At 47.1% G+C, this 12816-nt stretch overlaps 1 protein-coding gene across 1 annotated transcript; it reads right to left on the reverse strand.

Moving 5' to 3' along the window:
• Nucleotides 1-559: 559 nt before the first annotated feature.
• Nucleotides 560-10129, reverse strand: LOC122004045 (protein transport protein sec31-like). Its single transcript, XM_042558991.1, has 2 exons — nucleotides 9955-10129; nucleotides 560-1350 (listed from the first exon to the last, which is right to left on the reverse strand). Exons 1-2 carry the CDS (start codon nucleotides 10127-10129, stop codon nucleotides 560-562), a joined length of 966 nt encoding a protein of 321 aa, XP_042414925.1.
• Nucleotides 10130-12816: the final 2687 nt, after the last annotated feature.

Genomic DNA, 12816 nt, shown 5'->3' on the forward strand with positions numbered 1-12816 from the left:
CTTCTTTTTGGTCAAATCTTTTATCTCGGCCCGCGAAGCATGGCTAGCTTGGGCAGGATCATTCAATTGTAGTTCCAATTCAGCGACCTAGTCCCACAGCACCTTATTCTGATAATGAATAGCATGGAAGGAATTGTTCACTGCCAGAGACTCTGCACAAGCCTGGGACATATAGGAAATATTTGATAAGAGCGGGAAAAACAACAATTTGGAAATCTTCAGAGTTTACCTTGATATACAATTCTGCGAATTTGTCCATCTGAGCCAGGGGAGGCAAGGAGTCCATGTGCTGTATGCTTTCTTCCCATAAAGTGACTAGACGACCTTTTATCTTGAGGGAGCTAGTGGAAATATCTGTTCGGGACCATAACCTCTTCTCAGAAGGGACAGTAGTAAAATAACAGTGATGAGTAAGCGGGGGTGGTTTTGAGGGCCCCGCGGCTGAGCCAAGAGGAACGAAGGGCTCAGCAGTTGAGCCAGAAGGAGCTGAAGAAGGCCCTTGAGGAGGTGCTGCGGGTGGGGTAACTGAAGGGCGTTCTGAGGGGCCAGCTCCGCCGCCCTAAGGTTGCTGCGATGCGTAAGGTTGAGCCAACGGAGGCTCGACCTGAATACCAGATGGAGTAGGGGGATCATTTACCGGGTTCAGGATTGGAGGCGGAGTCACAATGGGAGGTGGAGGAGAGGCAACTGCGGCTGGAGGAGGAGAAGGGATAGAAGACGGGCCTGAGTCAGACATAGGACGAGGGGCTCGGCATTGACGTCTCTGAGCCAGCGGCTGGCCATCCGAGTCAAAGTCATCGGAAGGTGATCGAGCCCTGCGTCTAGAGGGAGAAGGGGCATCATGGTTCAGACGGTCATTTGTGGAGTGGGCCTGGCGAGCTGCTTGAGAAGCTTCTCTGAAAATAGGGCTGGCGAAGGAAACGTTGCCTGATCTTCCACCAAGGCCCAGACGTCTTTCACCAAGGCCCAGACCAGGGATATAAGTGGCTCTGGCAGGACTAACTGATTGGAGGGGTGTGGGGGTAGTAGGCCGAGCTGTACGTGGGGCTCGGGGGCGAACAGGGGTAGCCGGCCGAGGTGGATGTGCAGCCCGGAGGCGAGCAGGGGAGGCCGACCGAGGTGGACGTGCAGTACGTGGGCGAGTGGGGCGAGCTAAGGGAGCAGGTCGGACACCAGAAGACCCTCGTCGAGCAGGTCGGGGTGGAGGATTGGCCGGGGCTGCCCCACCGATTGAAGTCGAAGATGAGTGGGGGAGTGCTCTCCTCTGTAGGATAACTCGACCATGCCTCATTATTTCCATATCGCTCAGAGGAAGGGGCTGAACCTCCGAAGCATTGATTAAGACTTCAGCTGCACAAGATAAAGTGAAACATTAGTTGTCGCAAAGAAAATAAAGTACCTATGAAGGGATAACAGAACGGAAAGAAAGGCTCATCTAGGGAACGAGGCGTCTCGAGGGTCAGATAACTCAGGCGAAAATAGGATAACAATTCCTCCTCAAATAATAGACGCGTTAAGTTCAACTGCCAGCTGGCTAAGCGAGATGAGGCTTCTATGTAAGAAGAATCAAGATGAAATTCCCCTAGTTCGGGAGATGGAGGAAGTGATTGTTGCCATCGCAAGGGCCACTCCACCTCGTGAGGAAAGCTAATGAAGAAAAATTTGTTCCTCCAGCTCGGGTCAGAAGGCGGTAGGGATGAGAAAAAAGTAGTTCGAAGACAGGGCTGAAAACGGAATGTACCCTCTTCCTGGCCCCGGAGGGTGAAGAAGCAATGAAATAAGTGAGCGGACCAGGATAGTTCACACACATCACATAACACTACAAGGCCACAGAGGATCCTTATGGAGTTGGGTGTTAGTTGTCCCAGGGGAATCCGGAAATAGCAACATATGTCAGAAAAGAAAGGGTGGAGAGGAATACGAAGGTCAGCCACAAATTGCTCTTTAAAGAAAGTGCAATATCCATGGGGAGGATCAAAAAATCGATGTATCCCGGTAGGAATGACTACATGCGCATTATCCTCGACTCCGTAATTATAGCCCAGGTCATCCCGATCCAATTCATCGAAAGTGGACGAGCCAGGATAGTACACCGCCGCCAAAGAAGGAAGAAAAGAGGGGGAGACCATAAGAACAAGAAACAAAAGGAAGAAAGATCAAGCAGAAAGCTATCGACACAAAAATAGGAGGATCAAAAGTAAGGAGGGATTCAAGCGGACGGAAGAAGAAAAGGACATGAAACGCTTGAAGTCGAAAGCGAGGAGAATATTTATAGCCGCAAGGCAAAGGGGTAATTTCGTCAGATTATCATCCATCGGAGCAAAATAATGGGCGGGAACAAAGAGAGCTGAAGGATCTTCCTCGGAAATAACGCCCAAGGGCATATGTGGAAAAGTACCGGCGCGAAATACGAAGAGACGGATCTCGGGAAAAGATATGAACAACTGTCTTAGAAAAGTGCCCTCGCTTTCCCAGGCTAGGACTTAAATTTTACTTACCCAATCTTCGTCTATCCAGACCTGGATCACGAGGGAGCTTGGTCTGGACTTAATTCTTAATTTCCCGGTCTTCGGTTATCCAGACCTGGAATACGTGGAAAGGATAGATCGAGGAGCAGGACCATGTCAGGGGGATCAGCAGAGAAAGGCAAGGAAAGCAGGTCGGGGCAATAGGGGGATCCCCGATCGAGCCTAAAATAGGTGGCCAAATTACACATTTACAAGGCCTTGGGGCGTTTCAGGAGGGAAGTATACAAGACTATCAACAATAGAGCAAACCTACTGTTAGAAGATTAATATGCTAAGAGACAAGCGAAAGCCCGCGGGCAAGTGGTATCACGAGAAGGATAAACACGCTAAAATGAAGATAAATCAGCAAATAAGTTGAAAGAGAATTGATCAGTACATCAAAAAGTGCATAAAAGTGCAATACATATGTCCATCTTAGGGATTATCGTCAGCAGGGTTGGGATTATCTTCAATAGAGCCAGCAGGGGGTTCAGTGGGGCAGGACGTAGAATCGGCCGGAGGCTCAGGGAGGAGGAAGAAGTCATCATCATCTTTGAAAGAAGGGAATGACCCATCAGGAATCTCGTTCATGATGCGACCTATATCTAAGAAATCTTCTGAAGGGGCGGCCCGAACCAAATTCTGTTTAAACATTTGGCGAGCTCCTCCACCCGCGCCACAGTATACCATGAAACTCATCAGATCTCCAAGTTTTCTCATGAAGAAAGGGGAGGTTGTTGGTGCAACCTTAGGTCAAGGTTGACCTGATTAATCTGACTCGAGTTGACCTGACTCGAGTTAATCTGACTCGAGTTGACCTGATTCGAGTTGTGTTTTGATGTTTGACGATGTTTGACGAGAAGAGAGTTGTATTCTTGATGTTTGACAAGCATAGGTGTTTGGGAGATTGTAGGTGCAACCTTAGGTCAAGGTTGACCTGGTTGACCTGATTCGGGAAAAGTCCAAGCAGGGAGCTTGGCACACGAAAAGTCCAAGTATGGAGACTTGGCACTGGAAAAGTCCAAGTACGGAAACTTGGCACGGGGAAAAGTCCAAGCAGGTAGCTTGGCACGCGGAAAGTCCAAGTATGGAGACTTGGCAGGGAAAGGCCAAGGGAGTTCTGGCAGGTGGAAAGTCCCAGTGAGTGAAACCGGGCGGTGGGAAAGTCCTAACTGGATGTTAGGCGGTTGGAAAGTCCGGTGAGTGAAGCCAGGCAGTGAGAAAGTCCTAGCTGGGATGTTAGGCGGTGTGGAAATCCTGGTGAGTGAGGCGGTGAAAATCCTAGTGAGTGAAACTAGGTGAAAGTCCCAGTGAGGGAAGCCGGGCAAGGGAAAATCCGGATGGATCAAGGGTGATCGGACATCCGGTGATGGATCAAGTAGGTCATAGGAGTGACCGGATACTTGGTACGGAGAGAAAAGTCTAAGTGGGTCAAAGGGATTGACGGACACTTAGTGGGGAGTCCAAGGGAGTGACCGGATGCTAGGCGCAATGTACCAACAGTCAAGATTGACGGGATGTTGGTTTGGACTTGGTTTGGGCGACAACCATGAGCCGGGTTGATCGGTGATCGATCGGTGATACCTCAAATATTACGATCGGTGCGGTGACCAATGGTAACACATCGATAGCCCTCGTGTGATAGCGGTCGATCGGTGACCGATCGAGTCGATAAAGCGAGCAGAGGCGGGCGCAAGAGGGGCTGATCGGTCTGGGGACCGATCAGCACAAAGCCTGATCGGTCCCCAGACCGATCAGGAAGTTCCCTGATCGGTCTGTGGACCGATCAGGAGGTTCCCTGATCGGTCCATGGACCGATCAGGGACGGAACAGAAGCTCCACATTGAGCCTGATCGGTCCACAGACCGATCCAGGCACTAGCCGTTGCGACACAACGGCTAGATTTCTTCTGTGTTTCTTTGCTTTCTTCGCAGGTTATAAAAGGAGGGCTGCTGCTGCGAGCCTGACTTCTTCTTTCTCTACTTCCTACTGAGCTACTGCTGTGCTCTTGAGCTTTGTTGAGTTCCGAAGCTTCGTGTGAGCTTCTTCGACTGGGTTCCTGCTGTTGTAGGCGTCTCGTGAAGTTGCTGCTTCAACCAGTCGACGAGAAGGCAAGCGTGTTTGTTTTACATTCATATTGTCTTGTGTTTCTTTGTATTTTGTATACTTTTATCTTGCTGTTGCAAGAGTTATTGTGGCGAGGCTTCTCCACCCACAAGGAGTATATATTAGCCGGTTCTCCGGGGACTCATCCACCGACGGATTGATAGGCTTCGTCCACCTTACGGACACGCCGAGGAGTAGGAGTTTCATCTCCGAACCTCGTTACATCGACGTGTATTGAGGTTTGATTTCTTGTCTTCGTTTTTTGTTTTTATTTCCGCTGCGCTAACCCTAGTTTGTAGAAAGAAACGCGACGATTTGGGGCGGCTATTCACACCCCCCCTCTCTAGCCGAGTACGAACGATCCTAACAAGTGGTATCAGAGCGAGGCCGCTCTTCGACGGATCAACACCCGGGGGAGCACTGGCTAGAGATGGATCTCTATGGAGAAGATGTCACGATTCAACCCTTCTACGAGTCTCACGACAACTTCACATATTGGAAGGTAAGGATGATGTATTTTCTTAGGACTAATATGTTAAATTGGTTTTGTGTACAAGAAGGGTTTTCCCCTCCGATGGATGAGGAAGGAAAACCTATCAAGAAGAAGGAGTGGACGAAAGAGCAAATCCGACAATCCGAAATCAATGACGAGGTAACGAAAATCATTGAATTTTGTTTACCTAATGATATTTTGTGTAAGATAGGAGGATACAATAATGCCAAGGAGTTGTGGAACAACTTGGCCGAACTCCATGAGGAGAGCCCCACTTCAAGCCATGAAGAGGAGCCTAGTGAGCCAAGTAGCTCACATCGTGGAGGTGAGGAATTAGAAGTTGAGGGCTACTCAACATCTAAAGAAGAAGAGGAGGTGAGGTCTTCTTCAAGATCGGAGCACGAAGAAGAAGCTTCTACCTCCGGAAGGGATGAAGAAGAGAGCATCCATCCATCCTCAACCCTAGGTAACTCAAACACTTTAAGTTCAAGTAAATTGCATATAATGTGTTTTGAGTGTAGGGAATTTGGACATTACAAGAGTAAATGTCCAAAGAAGACTAAGAAGACTTCACCGGCGCCAAAGATCAAGGAAGCCGGAGTCCCGACATGCAAGAGCAAGAAGCACGTGGTGTGCTTCCAATGCAAGCAACGGGGACACTATAGGAGTCAATGTCCAAGGGGGAGGCAACCTCACAAGGACAAGAGGCCAAACACGTGTAAAGGGGGAGCTAAGGCAAACCCTAAGGTAACATTTAAAGCCCATTCTTGCAATTCTAGTAGGATGCATGCTAGTAGTCTTATTGCCATTGTTAATAATGATAAGCATGTTAACACTAGAAACCGATACATGTGCTTAGGAGCCAAGCATGTTAGCCTAGATAAGAACAATTCTAGAAATGCTAACCCTAGAATTAACTCATCTAAGGCTAAGGAAAATCTAGATAGAAATCCCAAATCATCTAGACATATGCCTAGGAATACCTCAAAGAAAAATGAAAAATTAAAAATTGAGGTATTAGAGAAGGAGAATCAAGTCTTGAGGTCAAGACTTGATACTATGGAAAAGGCTCTTAAGAACTTCGAGAAGTCATCTCTAGGGTTTAAGGGTCAAAAACCAATGTCCAAGGACAAGAAAGGTTTGGGTGACAAACCTAAGTCTCAAGTGGTCAAGCCCACATATCATAATGTTCCATTCGATTATGGAACAAAACCTAGGGCTAGGAAGACCAACACCAAGGTTACAAGGAGAGTCACCCCTAGAGTGGATCTTGATGAGTCCCAAATGGCCAAGGCTTTAAAGCCTAAGAGGGTCATTAGGAGGGTTGCTAGGGAAGTTATCCCTAGTGAATATTTAGTGAACCCAATGAGCTCTAATAGGTATTGGGTTCCTAGGAGCATCTTCTCTACCCCATAGATGGGTTAGAGAGTGTCAACTCCGATTAGAAGGATAGTTAACCCAACTTTGAGGAAATTGACACTCAAGGAGCATTTTCAAGGTTTTGAGAACTTTTGAAAATGAAATGGAATTATCATTTACTCCTTTGAAGAGTTAAATGTGCCTAAAGATTGGAAATTTCATTTTTAATCTCAATTGGTACAATTTGGGAAAATCTAGAGAACTCTTGAAAAAAAAGAAACATGCCAAGTTTTGAGGATAAATTTGATTTTTAAGTGGCATGAATTAATCTAGAGTTCAAGAAGTGTCAAAATTAGGATTTTGACATTTTGGGGCAATCTAGGATTAAATTTGAAGTTAGCCAAGTGGTTAAGGATACTTAGATAGGTAATCTAGGTATATTTATGCTAAATCTTGCCATGATTGTTTGCCCTCACATGTCATGACATCATGTTTAGTTTTATTATCATTTGAAATGTCATGATAATGCTTAGGCTAGCTTTTATGTCATGTTTATTTAAGTTTCATACTTTATGCCATGACATCATGACATTGGCACATGTTTTCATTTATGATACCATTTTATGCCATGTCATCATCTCTTGCATTAATAATCAATTGAATTGATTTAAGGATGAAAAACACATTTTGATATTGAGATCAAATTTGTGTTTAGAAAATGCATGATACCTTAGTCTAAGATACCTAAACCCTTATCTCACATTAAAATTGCCATGGATGTGTTTGATACACTTTAGATGTGTGTGAGATATTAGGATCATGAATTAGGATCAAGGTGCATAGTTCTTGTACCTAGATGAGCCTAATTCAAGAAATGGAGGATCATAGGGAAAGCTTGTGTACAAGTCATGTACATTTAGCCCTAAGATTATGGTCCTAAATTAAAAGGTTTAAAATCATTTTGAAATTGATTTGGAAAACCTTGATGAAGCCATCTTAGTGTTTGCATTCATCATTGAACATTGTGATACAAAGTTGAGTTAAACTTGAACTATTTCAAAGTTTTTGAACTTTGTATCAAGATTGAAAAATGGAAGTTATTTTCATAGAAAACTATTTTTCCTTGATAGTATATGTTATGAGGAATGTATCCTCAAAATTTCATAATTTTTAGAAATTTCTGGAATTTGTTGTGAGTTTCTGAATTTCGGGAGAAGGAAATCAGAACTCGAATCTGTCCAAGGCTGGATCGGTCACTGGACCGATCCAGGGAAGGCTGGATCGGTCTGGGGACCGATCCAGAGGGGTTCTGATCGGTCCGGTGACCGATCAGGCGTGCTGAATTTACTGAATTTCGACTGTGGTCTGAAATTTCAGCTGTGGGAGTTGAGTTTCAGGTTTCTAAAGGTTTGAAACTCTCCAAGACATTGTTGGTGCAATAGTCAAGAGGGAGTTTTACCTATTAGTCAAGGGGGAGTTGACTTTTAGGGGGAGTTTTTACTCCTATAGACTTGAGTGATGTGGGATTATCACTAATTGATTGTTGAATTTAGTTTCAAGGGGGAAATTAAGGGTTTCAATGAAAGGTATAGGACTTTCATTAGGAAAAAACTCTTGACCTTGATTCCCTCTTTTTGATGTGTGTCAAAAAAGGGGAGAGATGTCCCAAGGGGGAGAGTGTAGGTTTTGGAAGAATGTTCAAGGAAGAACATTGGAAAACCTAAGTTAGGTTATCGGGTTAACCTAACTTGATTTTGGATTTTGTCAAACATCAAAAAGGGGGAGATTGTTGGTGCAACCTTAGGTCAAGGTTGACCTGGTTAATCTGACTCGAGTTGACCTGACTCGAGTTAATCTGACTCGAGTTGACCTGACTCGAGTTGTGTTTTGATGTTTGACGATGTTTGACGAGAAGAGAGTTGTATTCTTGATGTTTGACAAGCATAGGTGTTTGGGAGATTGTAGGTGCAACCTTAGGTCAAGGTTGACCTGATTAACCAAGCTGAGCGGATTGGCACGTGAAAAGTCAAGTATGGAGACTTGGCCTGGAAAAGTCAAATCGGAAACTTGGCGGGGAAAAGTCAGCGGTAGCTTGGCGCGGAAGAGTCAAGTATGGAGACTTGGCACGGGAAAGCCCAAACAGGGAGTTTGGCAAGGTGGAAAGTCTGGTGAGTGAAACCGAGGCGGTGGGAAAGTCCTAATGGATGTTAGGCGGTTGGAAAGTCACGTGAGTGAAGCCGAGGCGGTGAAAGTCTAAGCGGGATGTTAGGCGGTGTGGAAATCTGGTGAGTGAAGTCGGTGAAAATCCTAGTGAGTGAAACTAGGTGAAAGTCCAGTGAGTGAAGCCGGGCAAGAAAATCCGGATGGATCATGGGTGATCGGACATCTGGTGATGGGAAGTCCAAGTAGGTCATAGGAGTGACCGGATACTTGGTACGGAGAGAAAAGTCTAAGTGGGTCAAAGGGATTGACCGGACACTTAGCGGGGAGTCCTAGCAGGTCAAGGGAGTGACTGGATGCTAGGCGCAATGTACCAACAGGTCAAGATTGACCGAATGTTGGTTTGGACTTGGTTTGGGCGAAAACCATGAACTGGGTCGATCTGGTGATCGATCCAGTGATACCTCAAATATTCTGATCGGTCTGGTGACCGATCAGTAACACATCAGTAGCCTACTGTGTGATAACTGATCGGTCTGGTGACCGATCAGGAGTCGATTAGAAGCCGAACAGGAGGCGCAAAGAGGTTCGGGACCGAAGAGAAGCCTGATCGGTCCGGACCGATCAGAAGTTCCTGATCGGTCTGTGGACCGATCAGGAGGTTCCCTGATCGGTCCATGGACCGATCAGGGACGGAACAGAAGCTCCACATTGAGCCTGATCGGTCCACAGACCGATCCAGGCACTAGCCGTTGCGACACAACGGCTAGATTTCTTCTGTGTTTCTTTGCTTTCTTCGCAGGTTATAAAAGGAGGGCTGCTGCTGCGAGCCTGACTTCTTCTTTCTCTACTTCCTACTGAGCTACTGCTGTGCTCTTGAGCTTTGTTGAGTTCCGAAGCTTCGTGTGAGCTTCTTCGACTGGGTTCCTGCTGTTGTAGGCGTCTCGTGAAGTTGCTGCTTCAACCAGTCGACGAGAAGGCAAGCGTGTTTGTTTTACATTCATATTGTCTTGTGTTTCTTTGTATTTTGTATACTTTTATCTTGCTGTTGCAAGAGTTATTGTGGCGAGGCTTCTCCACCCACAAGGAGTATATATTAGCCGGTTCTCCGGGGACTCATCCACCGACGGATTGATAGGCTTCGTCCACCTTACGGACACGCCGAGGAGTAGGAGTTTCATCTCCGAACCTCGTTACATCGACGTGTATTGAGGTTTGATTTCTTGTCTTCGTTTCTTGTTTTTATTTCCGCTGCGCTAACCCTAGTTTGTAGAAAGAAACGCGACGATTTGGGGCGGCTATTCACACCCCCCCTCTCTAGCCGAGTACGAACGATCCTAACAGAGGTAACGTAGGCTCGCCTGTAGGCTCTCAGACGACCCACTTCCCCTGCCTGGTAATCTGTCAGCTTAGTCTCAACCTTCTCCTTGTCAGCGTTGGCCAGAGTCAAGGCTTGTTGACTTTGAGAAATGTTCTCTTGAGCTTTCAGAAGGTCGGCCTGCATAGATCTAAGAGTCGCTTGACTGACCTCCCACTAGCTTTGAAGGGTTTTCTCCCGGTCGGCGCTGAAAGCCAATTGACCCTAGACTTCTGTTATAGTCTTCTGAAGAGTCTCCCGGGTTTCCTGTAGGCTCGCCAACTGGGCATCCTTTTTATCCAGCTCAACTGCTAGCGCCCGACGCCTCTCCACTTCGGAAGCCAATTTGGACTCGCTTGTCTGCAGAGCCGCTTCCAAAGCCTTTATCTTGTCAAAAGTTGCATGAGAAATATTGTGGGCAGACTCTGCAGACTCCCCAATCAAGCGAAGATAATGCGCTAGGTCTCCAGGAGTCGGATTGAGGGGATTGCGACGAGTTAGCGGCAACTCTAACTCCTCAAGACGAGTCTTTAATACTTCATTCTCCCTCTGTAAGCTGCAGGCGTACTGAGCAACACTTAGGTTGGCGGAGCAGGCTTGCGTTAGATATAGGAAGAAAAATTATAAAAGATTCCAGCAGAGGAGCATAGAGATAAGAGGACTTGCAGTAACCATCTGGCAAGCTGCTTGATCTAACCCCATCATCAGGGGATTCTTCCAAAACTTCTGATTACCGGAGCGTTAGGAAGCTGCTAGGTCGCCCTCTAATTCAACCAGGGCAATCGGGGGAGGAGCCTCTTCTGTAGTTCCTTTGGTGGCACCAGGCTCTGTGGAAGAAGGCAGGCGCCAAGAGTCAGTAAATGAATACTTCTTGCGGAACTTCCTTCGAGAGCGAGAAGTAGAGGCCGGAGTGGTTATTGGGAGGTCAGCGGCTAAAGGGGCAGAACCCCCGTATGGGGTAGTGGCTGGAAGAGGGGCCTGTCCAGAAGAGGGAGCAGTAAGGAGGGTTTGCCCAGAAGCTTCATATGGATCGGGGATCAGGGCAAATATCTGGGGTGACATGACAGGAACTTCCGACCCCATATTAATCTCCCGGTCGGGGGTAGCATCCCTGGTTTCCGAGGTTTCTAAAGAACGAAGGGCAGCAGATGAGCGACGACTGGAAGGAAGAGGTTGAGGTGACGCCTGAATAGCTGGAGTAACCTTCTTCCTCTTGCACTGAAGTTTCATACGTTTGGCTGGCCGGGGAGATGCAGCTTGCTTTTTCTCGACCTGCTCTTCAGTGGCCTCCCCGACCTGCTCTTCAGTGGCCTCCTCGATCTGCTCTTCAGTGGGCAGATCAACCTGTCCTACAGCGGCCAGGTCTTCCACTGGAGCCACATCCATGGGAATGGTCGAAGAAGCTTCCTCCTGGGCCGACGTCGGTGGGATAGATGGTGGAGCGGAAGGAGCAGACTGTGCAGCAGAAGGGCCAGATAGGGAAGAAGCTGCCAAACCTTGCTTAAGCTCCTCACTTAAAGTTTTCAAATAGGAGATAGATTGGCGCTTAACATCGGAGGAGTACGCTCGGAACATGGCAACCTCTGCGATAAGAAAGAAAGATACCTCAGTTAGCGAAGAGTAGCGGAGAGGAAAACGGGGTCTTACCAAACGGAGCCCCGATGTCTGCCCGAACGGGGCTGAGCCCAAACAAATACAGAAAGCCTTCCAAAAGTAATATAGAAAGGCTAACGCTCACACCTTGTAGTGTTTCTGAAGCGGCGTTAAGGAGGGTTGGTGTCGATGTACAGGGAGGTTGGAAGGGATGTTAGAGCACCACTGGGCAGGCCCAACCAAGGGCTTAGGGGACATAATAAAAAAGAAACGAGATTTCCACCCCTTATTGGAAGAAGACATGTCCGAAAAAAATTTATAACCCGGCCTCGCCTGTACCATAAACACTCCCGGTTCCGAGCGTTTAAAAGAGTAAAAATGGTGAAATAGTTGGACTGTCAACGGAAGTCGGTACACACGACATAAAATGACGGTGCCGCAAACTGCTCTGAAGAAGTTGGGAGCAAATTGAGATATGCAGATGCCAAAATATTCGCTCAGGGAAGAAATAAAAGGATGGATAGGAAAACGGAGGCCCCCCAGCAGTTGATCCCGGAAAACAGTTATAAAGCCTTCCGGAGGGGATGAAGGATGCTCGATGGGTGTGGGGATGCGAAGTACGTATTCTTTGTCAAGCCTCAAGTCAGACCGAATCATGGATAGGTCGTGTTGGTCTATGTCAGAAATGAAACACGAATGCCAAAAGGTAGCCTTACCATCAACCATTATCGAGATGAGGAAGGTTGAAGAAGAGGATAGTTGAGAAGAAGAAGGGCACCCGGCGGGAAGAGTGTAGAAGGGGAGGAGACAGTGCACCAGAGACAACAACGCAGCAAGAAGACGAAGGCAGTCGAAACACTCAAGGCAGCGACGACGGACTACCTTTAGGGCTTATAACGAGGGTTTTCCTAGGGAATATCGAAAGGCAGTGTCGGGTATATTTTTGGGCAAAGCGCTCAAAGCCGTCCGATCATGGAACGATATGCTTTTCTCGGAAGACGTGTACAAAAAGTAGTGCAGTTGGCAGCGTCATACGACGTAAGCAATAAAGGCATGAGACAGGTGTCGCTCTCCTAGGAAGCGTATTAATGATGGATGTGATAAGGAAATCATGAGGTAAAGCGGGCATAGGGAAAACGTTCACTAGGCGATCTCTCAGGAAATGGCAAAGAAAATAGGCGGGAAAGAAGTTCAAACGTCACAAGTCCATAAAACGTCCTAGGGGCTAAGTAGTATTTTAA

Source organism: Zingiber officinale, chromosome 1A, assembly GCF_018446385.1.
Source record: "Zingiber officinale cultivar Zhangliang chromosome 1A, Zo_v1.1, whole genome shotgun sequence".
NCBI classification, from domain to species: domain Eukaryota; kingdom Viridiplantae; phylum Streptophyta; class Magnoliopsida; order Zingiberales; family Zingiberaceae; genus Zingiber; species Zingiber officinale.

Bases quoted from the DNA above. Each gene is read 5' to 3' on its own strand.
- LOC122004045 (XM_042558991.1), bottom strand. From the start codon at position 10,129: ATGCAGGCCGACCTTCTGAAAGCTCAAGAGAACATTTCTCAAAGTCAA. The intron at 1,351-9,954 runs GTACTCGGCTAG...TATCTTGTGCAG, and splicing joins TACCTCTGTTAGGATCGTTC to CTGAAGTCTTAATCAATGCT.